This window comes from Elaeis guineensis, chromosome 13 (genome assembly GCF_000442705.2).
Source record: "Elaeis guineensis isolate ETL-2024a chromosome 13, EG11, whole genome shotgun sequence".
Lineage (NCBI taxonomy): Eukaryota > Viridiplantae > Streptophyta > Magnoliopsida > Arecales > Arecaceae > Elaeis > Elaeis guineensis.
The window spans coordinates 18,094,340-18,113,918 of NC_026005.2; the positions used below are offsets into that span (position 1 = coordinate 18,094,340).

Sequence of the window (19,579 nt, forward strand, 5' to 3'; positions counted from 1 at the left end):
ATAAAATAAAATTTAGGGAACAGCTAGAGCAGCAAACGTTTTTGCCGCTATAAGCCATCCAAAGTCTTGGGCTCAGAAACCGCTGGGCGGTCCAGTTGGTCAGCACTCAACCATCCACGCGAGATGAAGGGTCCTGGTTCAATCTCGTGTGATGACAAGCGAAATTTTTTGTGCACCGTGTGCAGTGCTGAAAACCGCACATCGCACGTGGTGATTCACTCTTTGCACATCTGGCGTGGTGATTCACTCTTTCACTCTTGCACGGAACTGATAAAAATTTTTTTTTTTTCCACCGACATTTTCGGGCCGTATGTGAGCAAATCATTGCGCGCGGTGCGTAATTTTCAGAATTACGTGCGGTGCACAAAAAATTGCTCGTGATGACAAATAGCAACCATATTGCTCAAAAACATCAACTCATGCTCCACTGATATCATGGTGACAAAAAGCCAAAAATCAAACAATCTAACAAGTGAAACTCAGGTGTATTGCCTTGAACAGCACGGTCTTTCATTATTGCAGGTCAAATTGGGAATGACACAAAAGGATCCATTTCATTGAAAATAATCTGATATAAAAAAATAATTTTCATTTCAAATTATCATATTTGATATAAAAAATAAAAAAATAATAAAAAAATTGATGAACTCAATATTTATTTTTTTTAAAAAAATAAAATAAATATCATGAAAAAATTGATATTTGATAAATTCTACAATGATGATAATTCATATTTGACAAAAATACTCTTAATAAAATTATATATTGAATTATTGAATTTATTTTAATATTTTTTTAAATTTATTTAATAACAAATTTTTATAAAAAAATTGAGATAAAAATAACATTCTGTAAAAAATTATGCAATTAGAGTCATTATGTAAGAACTAATTTAAAATGACAATACTATTGCCATATTAAAAAAAAAAAATTATGTTGAAGGATATGCTTATAAATTAGATTATATTTTTATATAAGTTTATCTCCAACTAAACATAGTAATACTTTTCTAATATTAATTTTCGAAACATAGTAATCTTTTTTTAATACCAATTTTTGAAGTAAAAATTATTTTTCTTCACCATCATTTTCTCAGATAAATAATTTTTAAAAATTATCAAATTATCTTATAATTTGACATACTCCAACCAAATAGATTTAAAAAAAAAAATTATAACCCGAAACCTGAGAATCCAGTTAGTGATAGATAGGTAAACTGTTTGTGCGCATCTGTGCTCCCAAGGTTGCTTCAGATATTCAAAACTACACCAAAAGGACCAACGTCCATGAACCAAAACTCTTGGTGGTAGCGGGCAAAAGCCAATGGAGTACGGTCATCCCAACAAAGAACGCTTCATTTCTTTTGTTTGCATCTATTTTAGAAAAAAATCTGTGTGGCTTGCTGGGAGCCTGCGAGATGCAATTCTTATGAATCCCCATGTGCTACAACAAAGTTGTAATATAGCGGGAAACAATATCTCATGAGTGGCATTACATAGTAAGAAGACATGTCATGTAGATCCCTGTTAGATAGAGAGAGTGAGAGCTTCCCTCTCAAGGGCAAACCCAACCTTACAGTTCCAAAAGTACGAGCATGCTATCCATGAACTTACACAGCAAATCAGGTTGGCCATCCGGATAGGCCCTTACAATACTGAAACAACACAGATGATTACAGACTGCTAGCACAACAAATTTAGGCTGGTTTTGTGAAGAGTACAATTTGACTTGATTCCACGAGCAGCTATAACCTCTACATGATCATAGATCAGAGGATTAGATTTTAATCTAATTGCACAGGGCGACAAGTTATTTACACAACCAAGAAAATTCATTTGAATTGATTGCAGCGAAACAGAATCGTTAATTCATGTTCCAGGCAGTTACTTGCTTAAGGATTACCATAAAGAATATATTAAAAGGGTATGATGTTCCTTCTATACGGCCCTTTTTTTCTGAGAATAACAGGACATGGGTATCAGCAATATTTTTATAGCAATACTAACCATGTCAAACAATTCAGAAGATGCCTCCCAGGGTTTAAACATACATACTGCAGTCGACAGAAGACAAGATCTTGAAAAAGAACAAACAACATGATTCACAACTAATTTACAATCTGCCTTAAAATTACCCAAGCAACAGTAATCAAATTACTTACAAATGCACCCAATTTAACAGGCTAAAATAAAGCCACTACAATATTTTTATCCATCATTGGCTTCCCCCTCTACCATTGCGCACGGTAATCACTGCATGTCCTTGTCTTAAAATCTTTTCATGACATTATTACTTTTGCCATGCTAGGGATCCAACAGTGACATATCTCCCATCCATATCAACAACCTGCAAATTCCTAATGTTTGCTTGACTTCCATTTCACCAGCCATCCCATATCATCAATAATTGTGTTCTAACCTTGCTGCCACCTCTGTCAATCCTATCAGCATGCAATAATTCATTGCTCATATCACCAATTTAAAGATTCACATTTTCATTATCAAAATCACCACTGAAAAAGCTAGGCCAGCCTGCCCTCATTATCCCATTTATTAGTATGCTTATGGTTTTGTAACTACTCCAAGTATGATTTTTTCATCTCCATGTGGGCCTAGTCTTGTCAGTTGTCATCAACCTTGACCTTCTAAATTTCTATCCCTTGAATCATTTTGGTATGCATCCAAGCACATGTGAGCATGGAATTTCAAGCATCATTTCAACTTGAACATTTGAACAAATCATTGCAACCACTTAGCATACAGATATTGGCATACTTATGTTGGAACTCTCTCTCTCTCTCTCTCAAAACAGATATACTGCAAATCAAACAGTCGAGCCATCTTCTCAAGGTAGGCTCTTGAAATGAAATACACCATGGCGAACGTGGGCTCATAGTAGCTTCAAAATTTATAGCTTTCTATGAACACTATAAAGCATACATTAAGGCAGTCTAACAAACATTTGTACTCACTCCATTAGCTGTTCCTCAGTGCCAATATATGAGTATCAGTGGTTACATTAAGTTCCTAACACAGATTCTATCATGTAAAACTAAAGGAACAATCACTGGGGGAAAATGGTAAAGCTTATAAAATATGAAAAGAAAGCTATAAGATTACTTCAAGGGTGAGAGAGCTGTAATATCTCATAATTGTTTCTTCATACAAGAAATCATGCAAGATATCAAAGAAAGAAAAAATTTTCCATGCTAAATAAAAACAGAATTACTCACAATTTTCTGAAGTCAAGGGATTCATCAACTCACACAGATGTAGTTTCACCTTTCTATCAGTATTTGGATAATCATGCCATAACCAAAGAGAAATAAGTGCACAGAATGATCTTCTCATCTTTGCTCACCTGTACTTCTTTCCTGTTCATCAGAAAAAAAAAGCAACTACATTAATATCTATTTACAATTTTGCAAATTATAATGTGAAAATTTTGCTCCTTGCATATTCATATATTACTTTTAAGTGAAAAATCATATGCATTTCCATGAAGCAGAAAAGTTCAGACTAGAACAAAACCAATCTACTTCTTCTTTTGGGAAATAGCAAGTAATCTTCTTGAATTCAAGATATTATTATTTCCAACAGCACCTCCTTAAAAAAAAAATGTGAAGTAGCTAGAATTAAGAAGCTAGAGAAAGTAAAGGAAAGTGAAGCAGTGGCTGAAGTTGGAATAGAAGGAAATAGAAGGCCAACAGTTATCTGTAGGCCCTCCAATTGCTAGGAAGACTGGGCTTTTAGAAAAATGGAATTAAGGATTTCAAATAGTTTAACATCATGAATGAAGACTTCAGAAAGTCCACATATTCCTAATAATGTCAAAATATCAGTATTGGGCAAGAATCCATCTTCCTTTTTTTCTTGGATAAAAGGTGGCAACAGTTTGTCATTAGATGTAATGCAACATACAAATTGAATTATCAAAAGGCTATGAAACTAAGAAAAGCACATACTAGAAAATAAAGATAGGAAGCAGCAACATGATAAGCACATACCATGGTGGATGAATACGAACCAAGTTTCCTACGTCAAGCTCCACATTGTCACATACCTTTGAACTGAAAATAACTGTTCGCTTTAGGGTTCCTCTATCATCAGTGCATTTGTGGGAGCCTTTCCCACATGAGGAACTCTGCCACAAAGTGTTAGACATGATATCAACAAGTAAACATATTATGTGGGAACATTTCAGCAACTAATAGGAGACTCTTCTGGTTTCATACAAGAATTAAAGGGGTCTTGTTTCCCATGAACAGATGGAAGACAGAGTCATCTGAGGCAGAATCTTACTTGTATCTAACACGATTCAAGTTAATCAGGCTGTGCATATGTACTGTACATGCAGACACACACACACTAATGCACAGGTATCACAAACTATGATGTGGTTATGGCTGGTGCATGAATAACAGCATACTATTCTAAAGCTCGTGGAAAATTGAAACCTGCTACCCATTATGGAATGAGACTATTGGGACCTAAAATTTTAACAAATAAGGATCCATGAAATGAACTCCACATAAGTAGTCTAGAAGTGAAATCCCATTGAGTTTGAGTTGGATTTTCAATAACAGTGATAATAGTAATAATAGTAATAAAGGATATGCACATAAGAAATTGATGCATTGGTATTTGCTCAGATACAAGGAAGCAAACATCTAGCAAGAGAAAGGAACATTAAATCTCTTTATGATTTTCCACACAAAATTTTCCTTATGATGTTTGACAAATCATCCTATATTGGTCTGCCTCAAAGGTATTCAGAATGCTTCATTGCAAGCATAAGCACCAGAAGGAAGAAAAAACCTATGACCCTCATGCAAAAAGGTCTAGTAAATGGCCACATGTTGGCACAACTATGCATATGGGACGTTATTAGGACTATAAATGCGCAAATGGTACCAACCTTATTGCTTTCATCAAGCAAGCAACGGCAAACTGTCAACTTTCCTTCCAATGATCTTGACAAAATCTGCACATTCATGCACCTTGAACCACCTGGAATGGCAAAGAGTGCACAAGTGGCATAATTTAGGCAATGTTGACTAGCATGTTGCATTGTATGGCAAAACAAGCATAAACTAATTGGACATGTTACCATTTGCATTGAACTCATGCATCTATATGAATAAACCATGGGAAAAGATATAGAATGCACAATTTCTTACTTAATGGACTTTGCCCAGTCTGTAGCTGCTTCAAAAATTCCACATGCTTTTCTTTTTCAATCTGCATGACCTGCTGTAGCCTTTCATGATATCCAGCCCTGTAGAATAAGGAATGATGCAAAGAACTAGGAAATTTTTCTACAGTTTTCAGAAAAAGTGTCAAAGTTTGATAAATTACATGAAGGTCTAGCACAAAATAAATATGGTGCTCACCCTGCCTGCCAACTAGTGGGAAATAGGGGTCCCTCCATTGTAGATGAATTAAAAGCTTCCTGAAACAAATCTGTCATTGTCTGTCCTTTGGACTTTTGAGTTGCAAGACTTAAATGGTTTTGATCAACCTCCTGCTTAAAAGGGAAACACAGAAAAAAAAAAAATAGTGACTTCTACACATGATGAAATGTATTGCAAGGAATAGGCATATCATAAAAAAGGCACCTCATCCTCACTGGACATTCCACCTACGATAACCTCGAGGGGATCTTCATCATCAAGAGTTCTTGTACCTAAGTTAGGCAACATTCTTTTTCCAGCAAAATAGGCCCTCTTGTTCTTTGTTTTAGCATGCTGCAGCAACTGTTAAGCCAGATGCTTATATCAGATTTCTAAAGAAAATTAAATCAGAAAAACAACATTCATGAAGGATACACACTAAGTTTGAAGCCCCATTAGATTGAACATCCTTATCTTGTAAATTATCCAGCAGCTCGGATATTGAAAGCAAAGCTCCTCTTTGTTCATGAGCCAATAACCCAGCAGGCAGTTCATCATTTTCCTTTTGAAGATTTTCTAATAGCTCAGTCATCAAATTTCCTGAAGGTCTATGCTCAAAGTAATTTTGTCTTTCAGGGCCTTCAGATACCTCCTTGGAAAAATCTTCATTTCGGCCCTTCACCTCATGAAACCAGGGAAGCTCCTCATCATGTGACTGGGAATGAATTGAAAATTTGGGCTTGGCTCTGCCTCTGCCAACTGAGACAAAACCATCATTATAAGTCTTACAGAATGATATATGGATTCATAGAGGACATAGAAACAAAGCGACAGCTTACCTTTAAGCAATGGATTACATATCCAATCAATCCCCCGGGAAATGAAAGCAATAGTACCACCAGTCTCAGAGATGAAGTTATCACAAAATTTTAGAATGAAAAAAACGAACAGGAAATGAAGATACATACTCCTGTGACCTTTCTTCACTTCATATACATCAGAGGGAATTGAGGGACTGGGAGTCTTTGTATGTAAACAAGCTAACTCGTTGACTTGCTCTCTAACTGCAGATGATGCACATGCTTCATCTTGGTTCCTTCCTTCAAAATTATAGTTGTAACTTCCTTGAACTTTGGCAGCAGCAGAGGTGAAGGAAAGTCTTGTAAATTCAGCATTCTCCTACCCAAATTCCAATAAAAAAATTAAAAAAATAAAAATCTCATAGAGAGCTGTAAAACTGAACAGATTGCATAATGTGCCACCCTTAGCTTGATCTTACTAGATTACAGAGTAAGAGATGGTGTCATCCATAAGAGCCATAAATTAAGTAAAGAACCTGATCTTGTTGTTTTTGTATATAATGTATTCAAATAGAGTTTTAAAATAAACATTTTCTAACCCTTTTATTATACGGTTTTTCATAAAAATTGCACACCACTTTGACAAGGGGCCTGTTTTACAAGCATAAATTTATGGTTTCAAAACTCCACTTGGAAACTTTTGGTGGAAATAAAAGGCACGGCCTTTCCTTTAATATCACACCAAGCCCAAACTAGCCGAACCCACATTCCAACCATGAACAGGTCAGGCTATACGGTTTAAACACAGGACAAGTTGGTGAGTCTAAAAGCAAGCTGTGTGAAAAGTGACCAAGGCTTGTCTTGTTTCTAGGTTCAGAGTAACCTAAACACTATGGCTGCCTAGGAAATCTTTCTTCGCCTAAATAGGCAGGCCCAATTCTCATAATTCTCCCAGCATAAGACAGTCAACCTGATAGCACATATCTCTTCTTCTCAGAGTGTCTGTGTGTGTGTGTGTATGTGTGTGTGTGTGTGTGTGTGAGAGAGAGAGAGAGAGAGAGAGAGAGAGCTACTCTAGTTCAACAATCTCTTTTCTCACCTCCATTTCTTTCTTGTCCTCTTCCATCATCCTTTTTGAAGACCTTGACAAGTTAAGATCTTCTTGTTCACTTGAAAATACAAGACTCAATTGGAGCTTCCTAATTGGAAAGCACCATTCTCATGGACTAACTTTTGGCATCCTGCTCCATTAACCTATTCCTACTTTATGCTTAAGATAAATGGTGCTTGACTGGAAATATTCAGTTTAAGCTCCGGATATGTAAAAAATGAAGAAAGATTAGATTGGAAAGTAGAGTGAAGATCTTAACAAGTATATAAATTCAAATCACAATAAACAGAATTGAGCAGTTTAGAGAGTGCAGCATCATTGATCTGCTCCTCACTATTACGCTAGAAACAATTGAGGAGTCTTCATACACTTAAATTGAGCATATATGAAAATTTCTACAGTGAGCAAAAATAAGGAAACTGTCAAGGACAAACTAAAGACTTTGACATGAACTTTGGATTCCTAAGTATTGCTTGTTAATAACATCAGCCAGCTACCAACATATACTAGGAAGTCCCACGAAACTGCAATGTGAAATAAATAGGACAAGTTGCGTTCATATATGGCAAAAATGGTAAAACTATTACCCTGCTTGGGAGATGGAAAATTCAAATCATATTAACATCATACAGCTTGGGAATAAATCTTTAATCAATCAAGTATGATAAATTACAAGAGCATAACCATCAGTTCCATGTGATAAAAAGGCTAAAGTAATGAAATAATATAAAATTGATACCCTATATATATATATATATATATATATATATTATATTATACATGGTGTCATCAAATGTCACAAAATACTCAGTTAAAAAAATCCTCTGCCTGAAAAACTTTGAAATTCATAGGTAAAAGAAAAGAAACTTCATTATGCATAATTAATTGGAGTGAATGGAAATGATAGCTCAGTCTCAAAACCTACCTCATCAGAAATAGATTCATCACCAGAATCACTGTACTGCACTTTTCTTGGCTGAGATTGAACAGCTGCAGGATTCTCATCTTCAAACCAATTCATTCCGACATCATATCTGGATGAGGATACCGCCAACTTCTGGTCATGGTGGTTTAATTACCAAATGAGATGAGAAGAGAAGCAGTATATGAAGTGGAACAAGAAATCAAATAATTAATGCCTCAAGTGATGCAGAGGGTTTCTGCTCCCTGAAATTCACAGCATGAGCACCACAAATCTTCTCTTTCTCTAAATGGGTAAAAGATAGTTGTTAACTCACCTTAATTAAATATGTCAATTTTTTTGACAGAAAATGGCTACTTGAAATGATCATGTGCTTATTCCAAGCAAGTATTATTTAGTGGACTGATACCTGGGAGACCATCGCACTAATCAATTTTTCTTCTGTAATTGTCATTTGATCAGTTATTGGTTTTTTTCAAGAAATTATTGCTAGCAAGGGTGGTGGCTCTGTTGGGTCCTGGTGCATCACATTAGAACAATAAGGAATACACTACATGTGTAAATAAAAGTGTGGTTTGTATTTTCAAGGTTCAGTGATTGATTCTCTTGAGTATTCCATGGCGGTTTCTATCCAAGAAAAGTATTGCAATGTTGGACAGTGTATTATGGGTTTCACATAGGGCTGAAACCGGATTGGATACCAGCATATGTATATTCATATCCATATTTGTTTAGTCTGACAAATACAAATACGGATACGGATATTATTTGGATACAAAAATTCATATGCATATTTATCTTAAATGGATATGGATACAATTTGGATACTAAAAATATAGATATAATGACAAATATAACTTAGATTATTAAATTTTATGGCTACAAAATCAAAGATATTACTAAATAGATGATAAATCAAGTTAATAACATATTTATATGATTATATATTTTTCTTAAAAATTAATAAGTGCTATATAAAATTATATAGGATTATATATAAATTTGGATATTCGAATACGGATCAGATAGTTGTCCATCCATATCCATTTTTCTTTGATGGATATAGATACGGATACGGATATCAGTCGGATCTTCAAATTTCTATCCATATCCGGACTAATTCGAATACGAAAATAGATCTGGATGGATAACATCCATACGACTTTCACCCCTAGTTTCACAAGCTTCCTACAACTAAAAATTATGCTGCATCTTAGCCAAATAAAATAGGAATAAAAACATATATAAAGATGACTTTATTATATAATACTTCCAATAAAACTTGGTGAGAATTATTCACAACTTACAATGATTGTAGTGTAAGATGTACAATGATAAATAATTTTACTTTTCTGGATGGTATCAAGATTAACTTAGACTATGTTTGGGTCAAAAATAAAGTAGGGATAAGGCTTGGAATAATCCTTGCCAAATAGCATTTGGGAAGAAGGCATAACCAAGAAATAGTTATGTATGAAAGGCATAACTATTTCTCGGGGAGTTGTCATAAGATATTCCTTGGCATAAAGACACCTTTTACGTATTTACTATTTATTTTTATATGCAAAAAAGTCATTATTCAAAAGCTATTCCGAAAAAGTATCTTTTGCTATTCAAAAGTGGAACCAAACATTGGCATAACAATTCTTATGGGCGTAAGTTTTATCATTACCAATTTTCTTATTCTCGAACCAAAGATCCAAATACTAATACAAATTAAAATTTGATGTAATTCTCAGATTGTTACCTTTAAGAGATGTAGTTTGCACAATCAGAATGCAGCTATTATGGTGTGTTTTTTTTTAAAAAAAAATTGGGTTGGGGGGTATTTGCATACCCTTGAATGAAACTACAAGGACATAACACCAAACTGAATAGGATTCTCAACCTGTTTATAGAAAGAATTGCCAAAAAAATTTGTGAAACATTTCTGTTGTGTTGATATGCAAAACTATCTAGATCTTACGCATTCGCACAAACAAAGCATGCAGCCATTGTGAATGTAAAAACAATTGGACAAACTGAATTGTTCAAAATAATTCATGACCAAGTCAGATGATAAATTGCATCAAGAATTGAAGAAAATATCAGCCAATCACGTGAGGATCATTTAAACTATGTTTAACAGTCTAGCCATTAATAGGTTTTGTCAAACAAGCTCTATAAGCTCAGTCAAAAGCAATTGAACAGCAATAAGCGAGTCTCTGAAAAATATCATTCATCCAGATACCAAAAATATATATAACTAATCCAAAAATTAGAAAGAAAAAAAGGAGAGAACATTTTGTCAATTCAACTTAAAAATTTTCAACCAAAAAGACAAAATCCTCGACCATATTAATCAAGATAAAGAAGTAAACTTATTCGGCATATACACAGTTTACTGAAATATTATGAACTTCAAAATTCAAATTAGATGTTCTCAAGAAAAACATCGAACATATGATCGCATCCAGTGACCACCATACTTTCAATCAGAACCAACCTTAACCATAGATTTAACAATGCAGATAATAAATCTATCAATGCAGATAAAAAAACTCGAAAAAACATTAAAAAACACGCAATCCAAATGAAGTTACCTTCTTCCCATGGGAATATAGGGATTGAAGGTTATTCGAGCAGTCATGGTCGTAAGTGACCTCATGCAACTCGTCGTCATCTGAAGAAAGAGGCAGATAAAGAGATGACATAGAAAGAATGGACGATTTTGAGCGTTTCTAGGGATGGGAAATACCTGAAAGGCTTTGAACGGGTTCTCGATTTCTCTGCGAAATAGAAAGGGGAAAAAGAAGATTAGGGCGAAAATGTGGAGAAGGAGAGAGAAGGAGAGGGGATGGGTTTCGAGGTTTCTTGTTCTCACAGGCGAGGCGTCGTGCCGCCACATTTGAAGACAGCCGAGATACGAGGAAGACAAGCCCCTGACTTTGGTACCCGGGCTTTACTGAAAGCCCTCTCGCCAATCGCGACCGTCATTTTTAAACCAAACCGTTATTAAAGCTTGTATCGGTGTCGGAGCATTTTTCTCCGGTAACAGTCGGGCATCTTTAACCTGATACATAAAGCGAATATACTGGGCCACTCGAAATTAATAAATCGGCTGAGACTTTTTGAACAATTTATATAATTACATTTTCCTATGTTTTCAGTAAAAATTAAAAAGAGTTTTAGTCTATGTATAAGCCATGCCTCTCCAAAGTTTTGATTCTTATATTCTTATATATAATTCTATAATTTTATGTTTTGCATCATTTCCCTTTTAAATAACTTTTTTTGCACCAATATCTTTATCACTAATCAGCTGTTAAAACAATTTTTAGCAAAATGATATAAATACTTTTGCATTTCTGTTGAGAGTTAACCTTTAATCATGGTTTGGAACGATAGCTTTGCAAGTAACAAGCACAGGATATTAGTATTAAAAATAAAAATATTGGGTAACATGATGGTGATTACCACCACTCAAATTTGAAACTAAGCTCTCGGATGGAGAGAAAGGTGCCAACAAAATAGCTAATAGCTATTACGAAATAATACTTAATTTTAGTTATTTGCTAATATGTTGCTACCTAATTTTCTGAAATATTTAGATACTCTCAATAATTTTTGACGTTCAACCACCGGATTTCAATAATTTGCTGGTTAAAAGGATGGGAATGTAAACATGCTACAAGATTATAAAATATAAACAAAAACTTATATAAAATATAATTATGTTGATATAATTATATAAATATAAAATGTTTAAGATTGCTATGCATTATTTGGACCATAGAATGTTGTCCAGCGTAAAGATCCATGCTTACGGTGAAAAGGGGTGGGCAAGTTTAATAAATTTTTTAATTTATTATCGCTATATTTATTTTTAATAAGAATGTGAGTCAAGTTATTCATGAGCTACTCAAGCTCAATTCGAATCCAAACTCAATTCGATTCAGTTATTATCGAGCTTAACTAGTTCGAATAATTTTTTGAGTCAAGATCGAATTATAAGATATTCAGCTCAAAAATTTGTAAACCTTCGCACATGCGCACTCACGCACACACATATGTATAATATTATTTTTATTTATAATATATATTAATTGATATATTATTAATAAGTTTAGGCTCAAATTCGAAATTGGATATTACACTGTTGCTACTAGAGTTGAGTCGGATCAATCTTCGGATATTAAAATTAAATCGATTTTGAGTCAAATTTTGAGCCTTAAGTATATTGAATCGAATCAGATTCGAACTTTTAGCTACTTGACTTGATTGCACCTCTAATTTTTTGACAGCAATATCCACCTCTATTCCTCACTATATTGTTACAGCTGCTTAAGTCAACCAAGCGAAGTGAATGAACTAATAAGCGAAGATCCAAACTTGAGTACACCAACTTGCTGAAAAGGCTGATGTCAACAGAAAAGATCCTCCTTGTTTTTTCCTATCTATTACAGTTGCTACCCATCACAGTGTGTTCACATAAAACCTGAAGGCATAGCTGGACGGCTTTTCTGCCGTAGAAACAAAACATGCCCTCATTGTGTTGATGTCGTTACATCAGGTGGCATCATTTAGTTGGAATGAGACACTCCATAATCACTGCAGACATGCCACAGCTTTATTTCTTTCTTTATCTTTTTTTTTTTTTCCTTTTTTTCTTTTGAGTAACTGGATTCTAGCATTTTTCTTGTACCCAAACTTTTACAAGATGTCCAACTTCTCCAGTCTCTCTAATTTCTCGCAACATCGGTAAATGACAATGGATACGGTATCAAATCAACCATATGTCATTAATTACAGTGATACCCATGTGGAATACCAATATGCCATAGGTGAACAGATAAGATAGAGCAAGTGTTACATCAAAATGGGTACTCGTGTGAAATTTGTAGGTGCACATCTGGTGCATAGAATTTCCCCATCAACTTGTCATTCCCACCAATCAGTGTGATTGAGAGCTTATCCCTAACAAGATTTTTATTCAACAATGTCGTTTAAATTGCACTTGCAATTGCAGGCGTTCCTGCAAAATCTATTTCACTCTTTACAGTAAAAAAATAATCACGGAACACCAACAAAAAGAGCAGGGAACTGCTTAACCTTTGGTCTGCATTATTAAATGAAGACAAAAAAATGAACAAGTGCCGAACCCCAGAACAATCAGCCGGAAGTTTTCCATGTTATAATCAAATGGATGTTATGCATTCAAAGACATGCAACTAAGGACTACATGGTGCAGAATGGTGCCTTGCATGAGAAGCAGGATACCAGTATGTACTGATGAAGCATCTCGGAAGTAGGCAAACCTTTAGGATTTAGTGCATACTGCTTAAATATCAACTTGTAACTATTTAAATCACTTGAAGGTTCTATCTATTTTTTGTTCAGCCACAGTGATTACAAGAATCTCTCCAAGAAAAAAAAAATAATATATTTTAGTATGCTGTCGGAGAGGATCCTGCCTAGATACAAATGAATGGCAAGGCAGAATAAATGAAACTGGCACCCAAAAGAAATGATGTGACCTGACTTCAGTTTCTCTCTACAACAAACAGCAATGCATTATAAATTACAGAAGTAAATTGATGGGAGCTGCATAAATTCTGAATCAACATAAGCTATGATGGCTAATAAAATTGTGACTTGTTCCTGACTTCCCCCAAGTATATGATGGTTCACCTCTTCCAACCTTCTAAACAAAGCACGCACCTACTAGCTAGAGAGAAATAGTTGATTCATATATGATTTATTGCATCTTTGGAGGGTAGATGCTTATCTGGTGAAGTTTTAAATGTTACATGACAGCTTTGGGTCAGACATCTTAGTTGCGAATCCTTGAAAAAAAAAAAAGGAGTGTGACCCAGTGCACGAGGCTCCCACCACTCGCTATGGGCATCCAAGGAGGGTCAGATGCACACAACTTTCCCCACATGTAGAGAGCTCGTTTTCATATTTTGAACTCGAGACACCCAGGTCATAGTGTCACAACGGAGCAAACTTATTGTTGAAGGTAAACCTTCTCGGTTGTGAATCCTCAAACCCAAAAGAGCAAAGACAAGAGAATATACCGTTCTTCATTTGCATACCATGTTCCCAATCTTCACTTCCCAACATTAATACACCGAGCCAAGGTTTTCATCTTCGCCAAGAACTTGGTTTGTATTGGTGTTGGGCACCCCTTGACACGATATACGTGAAAATCTTGGCCCTATAATATTGGCTGATATAAATTATAAAATTCATGATATTATTCAATATGATATATTCGTATCATTCAATATTTTTCAATCATTTTTTATTTTAAAATTATTTTTAGACAATAAATATTGAAATTAATATTTTAATATTGTTGGTAGCATTGGATTTAGCATATCAGAAAGGATTTCAATCTCCCGCCCCTAAAATGTCAGCCAAGATCTCAAAAAATCTTGGTTCTCTCCAAATTTCCCTATTTTCAACATCAGCTGAGATAAACAGACTGGTTCATCTCAGTCTTGGTAACTCATCAAGATAACTGATATTTCAGGATTTGAAAATCTTACCTCAAGCGCAACATCCACCTCATCATTCCCTGGTGGCAAAGTAATCTGCCTCTAATTTATGCTGAATGCCACCTAATCATAAAAGGAAAGAACATGGCATTCAAGTTACCAAATCAGCAATCCCTCCTCAAGTGGCAACTGGCAACATTGGCTCATCCTTACTCCCCTCATCAACTAACAACTTATGGGCCGATTATTAATGCAGAGGAACGCGCGCGCACGCGGGGTGTGGGGGGCGGGGGAGGGGGGGGAGAGACCAACAAAGGGTACAAATTCCACAAACCATGATCCTCATTCACCCATCTTGTAAAGCCATTTAGCTTAGAAAGGAAAAGGTAATTGCTGCAACTTTCTTTAGCCTGCTATAGCTTACGACCCACCACCACCTGATGACAAGGGTAGCTAACTTTTCATTAGCAATCCTAATAGTTTACAACCAAAAAGCTTATTCACGTGGCACCCTTCTAGGTTTCCAACCACACTCAACATTCCAAAGCTAAAGAACATCAATCAGACCCGAAAAACAGCCATTATTGGAGTGTCACATTTCATTTAAAAAAACATAGATGCATTTCTCCACCTAATTTCATCCACCACACTATTCATGTTTTCCCTCAAAAACCTATTTCTGAGCAGAATAAGGTGTTGAGATCATAAAAAATAGAGGGAATATAAGAAAATGAAAACATGAAAATATACCATTATCTTGGGTCAATGTGAAATCAGGATGCACAAAAATTTACCAACAACAGAATCTATGATTGGAAGGGAAAAACCTCAAGTGCCACACACCATTATAGCCTCCACTCAGTACAGATATTCTTTTTTTTTTTTCCAGTCCACACTTTGGCTCCACTAGTTGTGATATGTGAACCTTGTGAAACCCAAAGAAAAATAACACATTCTGCATTTTAGTCAAAATTCTGAAATTTCCATCAGCTTAAGGATCACAAATTATCCAATTTTCCAATACCAATCCCTCAAGCAACCTTTTGCTTTTTGCTCCTCATTTTTGGTCTCCAAAAGTTAAAGAACATCAAATTTTCATTTGTTTCAGGAATATCCCCCATCATTACCTTTGTAAGCAGTTGTCCGATCCTTTAGCCTCACATCTCCCAATTAATCTGTTAAAACTACAATTTCTATGGCTACTCTGGTCCAGTTCTTTGCAAGCCTGTCTGCTACCTCTAAAACTATACAATGTTAAGCAAAGTGCGACTCTTGTACTAACTACAGTATTTGTACTTTATATGTTAATTTTACTCAATCTCAGCAGCTTCATATCCTTGTGGGGCAACTAAGCCATTGAAATGTACCCATCGCCACACTTTAGTTAAGCTAGACTCCATTACTTGCTAAGACATTTACCAAAGAAAGAAACTTTATTTGTTTAAATAAATCTGCAACAATATATTAGATGTGTGTTAATTTTGTCATCAAAGTAGCGAATTCACAGGGCAACAAAAACAGAAAGCAAGAAAATAAATCAAAGTTCTTCAAATAAGAGTCTTAAAGCAAATCAAAAAAAAAAAAAAAGAAGAAAAAATCAGTTATCAATCCTCATCTCGCATATTTCGTATCAGCTTTATGAATCCTTATTCACCAATCACTCCTACTAAAGGTTAAGTTCTGTCAAATCTTTTTAACAACTAATCATCCAATATTAACTTAGGTCTTCTCCTCTTTTTAGAATCCTTAAGTTCAAGCAACTTTCCTTTCAAAGCCTCAAATTTCCTTTTCACATGCCCATACCGTTTGATTTGGTTCAGTCACTTTATCCACAATTTATGAAACAGTTTACACTGATATACATATTGATTGCTCTACCCTTCATAGAGTTACTACATATAAAAAAAGGACAGTCCAGCACGTAAGGCTCCTATCATTGCGCGGTCTAGGAAGATTCAGATGTATACAACCTGACCCTTGCATTAGGAGAAGCTGTTTATGTATTTTGAACATGTTACCTCCATGTCACAATAGAGCAATCTTATCCTTGCACCAAGGTTCACCCTCTTACTACACATCCATATCAATATTTTTTTCCAAAGAAACACCAACCTTTTTCTTTTTTAAGTCAGACCCTCTTTATTGCTAATAGTTGAACAATACAGTATTGCAAGCCTAGAGTTTGGTAAATGTTTATGCCCATGCTAATATAATGTGGAGAAAACATAGAACGGTCCATAGGAAAGAATACAAATCCATGGAAAATATAAGTTATCTGGAATCAATGCCAAAAAGAATAGTGAATTCCCTGTAAATCCCATGTCAATAAGGTTAGGATATTAGGGTAATCTTCCAAAACATTCTATGATGAGAAAGAAGGTACATTGTTATGTTTCAGCACATTTTACATGGAACGCTCTAAAGTTATAAAAGGCAAAAATTAAAACAAATAGTGCAAATAAATATCATTCAAGTGGTGTAAGCCGATAAATTTTGGCTTCTAATGAGATTTCCATTTCTTGAGGAGATGATCATGAATACTTCCCTTACCCACTTTCTGTAGGCTCTGCCTCAGCTTCGAGAGAGTTGATGAGTTCAGCTTAATGCCTCGATCAATGATATCCTCTGCATATTTACAAGCTTCTGGGAGCCTATCCATGTCCCGCAACTTTTCAACCAGCATGTTCCCACTCTTCTCCAGTGGCTGCAAGTCATTGGCAACCATACACTTCCAAACCTTCACTGCCATCTCCCAGTCCTTAGAATCCAGGAATATTCTAATGGCTGAAGCACAATTAGCTGCAGTTGGGCAAAACTCGTTCTTAACCATCTCATTAAATATGGCAGTAGCTTCCTTTAGCTTCCTCACTTTCAAAAAGAATTGGAGCATCACGTTGTAGGTCTGTGAGTTGGGGAATGCCCCATATGTAATCATCTCATCAAAGAACCGATGGGCATTATCGATCTGGTTGAGGTAGCAGTGCAGGGTGATCATTGAATTGTACATAGCCGTGTCAGGGAAGCATCCATGGCGGCCTGCAAGCAAATCCCAGAGCAGACACGCCCCACAGGCATCGTTATTCTTGACAAAACACTCGAGAGCATCCCGGAAGAACTTAAACCCTGGAAAGCACCGATTTTTCTGCATGATGTCTAGGAACTTGAAGACCTCGGCGAGCCCAACTGGGCCGGAGCGAACAAGGGTGGTGAGGAAGGCGTCATATGCTGGGACGTTGGCTGGGTCCCAGCCGATGGTTGCAATCATGTCAGCAAACACCTCGCGGGCAGTGCGCGGGTCGGCCTCCTTCTCGCAGCCCTCGAGGAGGATGGCGAAGGTGTCGGTGTCAGGGGCTGTAACAGGGGCAGCGGCGGCGAGGAAGGTACGGGCGGTGGCGATGCGGCCCTCGAGACATACGGCGACGAGGAGGGAGTTTAGGGCAGCCGTGCTGCGGGGGAGGCCGTAGAGGTCCATGGATTGGAAGGCGGTGAGGGCGTCCTCCGGCCGGCCGGCGGCGGTGAGGGAGGAGAAGACGGAGGCGAAGGTGGCGACGGAGACGAGGCGCTCAGAGCGCATTGAGCGGACGGCGTCCCACATGGCATCGAAGAGCTCGTTCTTGCCAAGGATATCGACAACGAGGTTCCAGGAGTAGGCGCTGTGTTGATGGGCGAGGTGGCGGGAGCCGGCCCACCGGAAGAAGGCGACGGTGGGGCCGGGGAGGGAGTAGGAGAGCTTGAGGACCTCCTCGACTTCGGTGGCCGAGACGCGGACGCCGGCGTCGTCGAGGGCGCGCTCCACGGCAGAGGCGGGGTGGGTGTTGGCAATGATCTCGCAGAGGAGGCGGATCTTCGTGGGCAGTTCGGGGACGTCGAGGTAGGAGGGAAAGGTCTTCCGCCTCCGGTGAGGGTCGTCGGCGGGGGCCCGGGCGACTGCGGGGGGAGAGCGGGCGTGGGGGCGCTTGCTGGGATCGGAGAGAGGGTGGTCGTCGTCGGCGGGTCGCTTCCGGTAAGCCATGGCTCCCTCCCCTTGGATCTCTTCCTCTTCTGCGAGAATTAGAATTTCATAAGCCCTAGGTTTTGGGGAAGAAGGGGAAGGGTTTACCACAGGTTGGACTGCCCAAGCCCTCGGCCGGGTGCCTGGAATTACCCAGACTAAAATATATTATTAATAGCGTGCCAGATCTTATACGAAAATAATTAGACCTCCTGCTAAAAAAGTAAACCAGTGAAAACGCTGTGTGTGTGTTTAAACTTAAAAATAATTTTTTTATTAAATTTTATTTAAAAATAATTTTTTAATTAATATAAATAATCAAATTATTTTTATAATTATAAATTAATATTAAATTAATATTATAATATTAAAAAATAATATCTTATTATAAAATAATATTATCTTAGTATAAAACAATACTGTCTTATATGATGTAAGGGTATTATAAAATAGTACTTTCTTATTATAATACACTACTATCTTATTATAAAATAATATTATTTTATTATAATATAATATTATTATAAAATAATATTATTTTATTATAAAACAGTACTACTGTATTATAAAACATAATACTGTGACATTAGAAAACAATACTGTCTTATTATAAATCAGTACTACGTTACGTATTATAAAATAATACTGTGATATTAGAAGATAGTACTGTCTTATTATAAATCAGTATTGCGTTATTACTGTCTTGTTGTATAACTATATGAGGGTATAAGAATAAAATAGTCATTTCAGTTAGAAATAGGGAGTTGCTTTTAATTTATATTTGAAATGAGGAACTACTTTTAATTTAAATTCAAGTGAAGAACTGCTTTTAATTTGAAATATAAAATAAATATTTTTATCTAGTTTACTATAAAATAAAA

At 36.3% G+C, this 19,579-nt stretch overlaps 2 protein-coding genes across 8 annotated transcripts; both read right to left on the reverse strand.

Moving 5' to 3' along the window:
• Window positions 1–1,441: 1,441 nt before the first annotated feature.
• On the reverse strand, window positions 1,442–11,231 carry LOC105032970 (uncharacterized). 7 transcript variants are annotated; one of them, XM_073248098.1, is made up of 13 exons: window positions 11,089–11,231; window positions 10,963–10,993; window positions 10,808–10,887; window positions 8,229–8,337; window positions 6,232–6,571; window positions 5,832–6,151; window positions 5,618–5,755; window positions 5,393–5,523; window positions 5,180–5,277; window positions 4,918–5,009; window positions 4,063–4,143; window positions 3,266–3,373; window positions 1,442–1,753 (listed from the first exon to the last, which is right to left on the reverse strand). In XM_073248098.1, the coding sequence occupies exons 1-12, from the start codon at window positions 11,199–11,201 to the stop codon at window positions 3,347–3,349; spliced, it is 1,560 nt and encodes a 519-aa protein (XP_073104199.1). In that variant the 5' UTR covers window positions 11,202–11,231; the 3' UTR covers window positions 1,442–1,753; window positions 3,266–3,346. The 7 variants fall into 7 exon arrangements, with proteins under 7 accessions (XP_073104199.1, XP_073104198.1, XP_029117008.1 ...); XM_073248097.1 differs by having other exon boundaries at window positions 3,233–3,373; XM_029261175.2 differs by having other exon boundaries at window positions 4,007–4,143; window positions 11,089–11,230.
• A 5,780-nt stretch (window positions 11,232–17,011) lies between these two features.
• Window positions 17,012–18,852, reverse strand: LOC105032971 (pentatricopeptide repeat-containing protein At2g18520, mitochondrial). Its single transcript, XM_010907581.2, has one exon. It carries the CDS (start codon window positions 18,717–18,719, stop codon window positions 17,208–17,210), a length of 1,512 nt encoding a protein of 503 aa, XP_010905883.1. The 5' UTR covers window positions 18,720–18,852; the 3' UTR covers window positions 17,012–17,207.
• Between the last annotated feature and the right edge of the window lie 727 nt (window positions 18,853–19,579).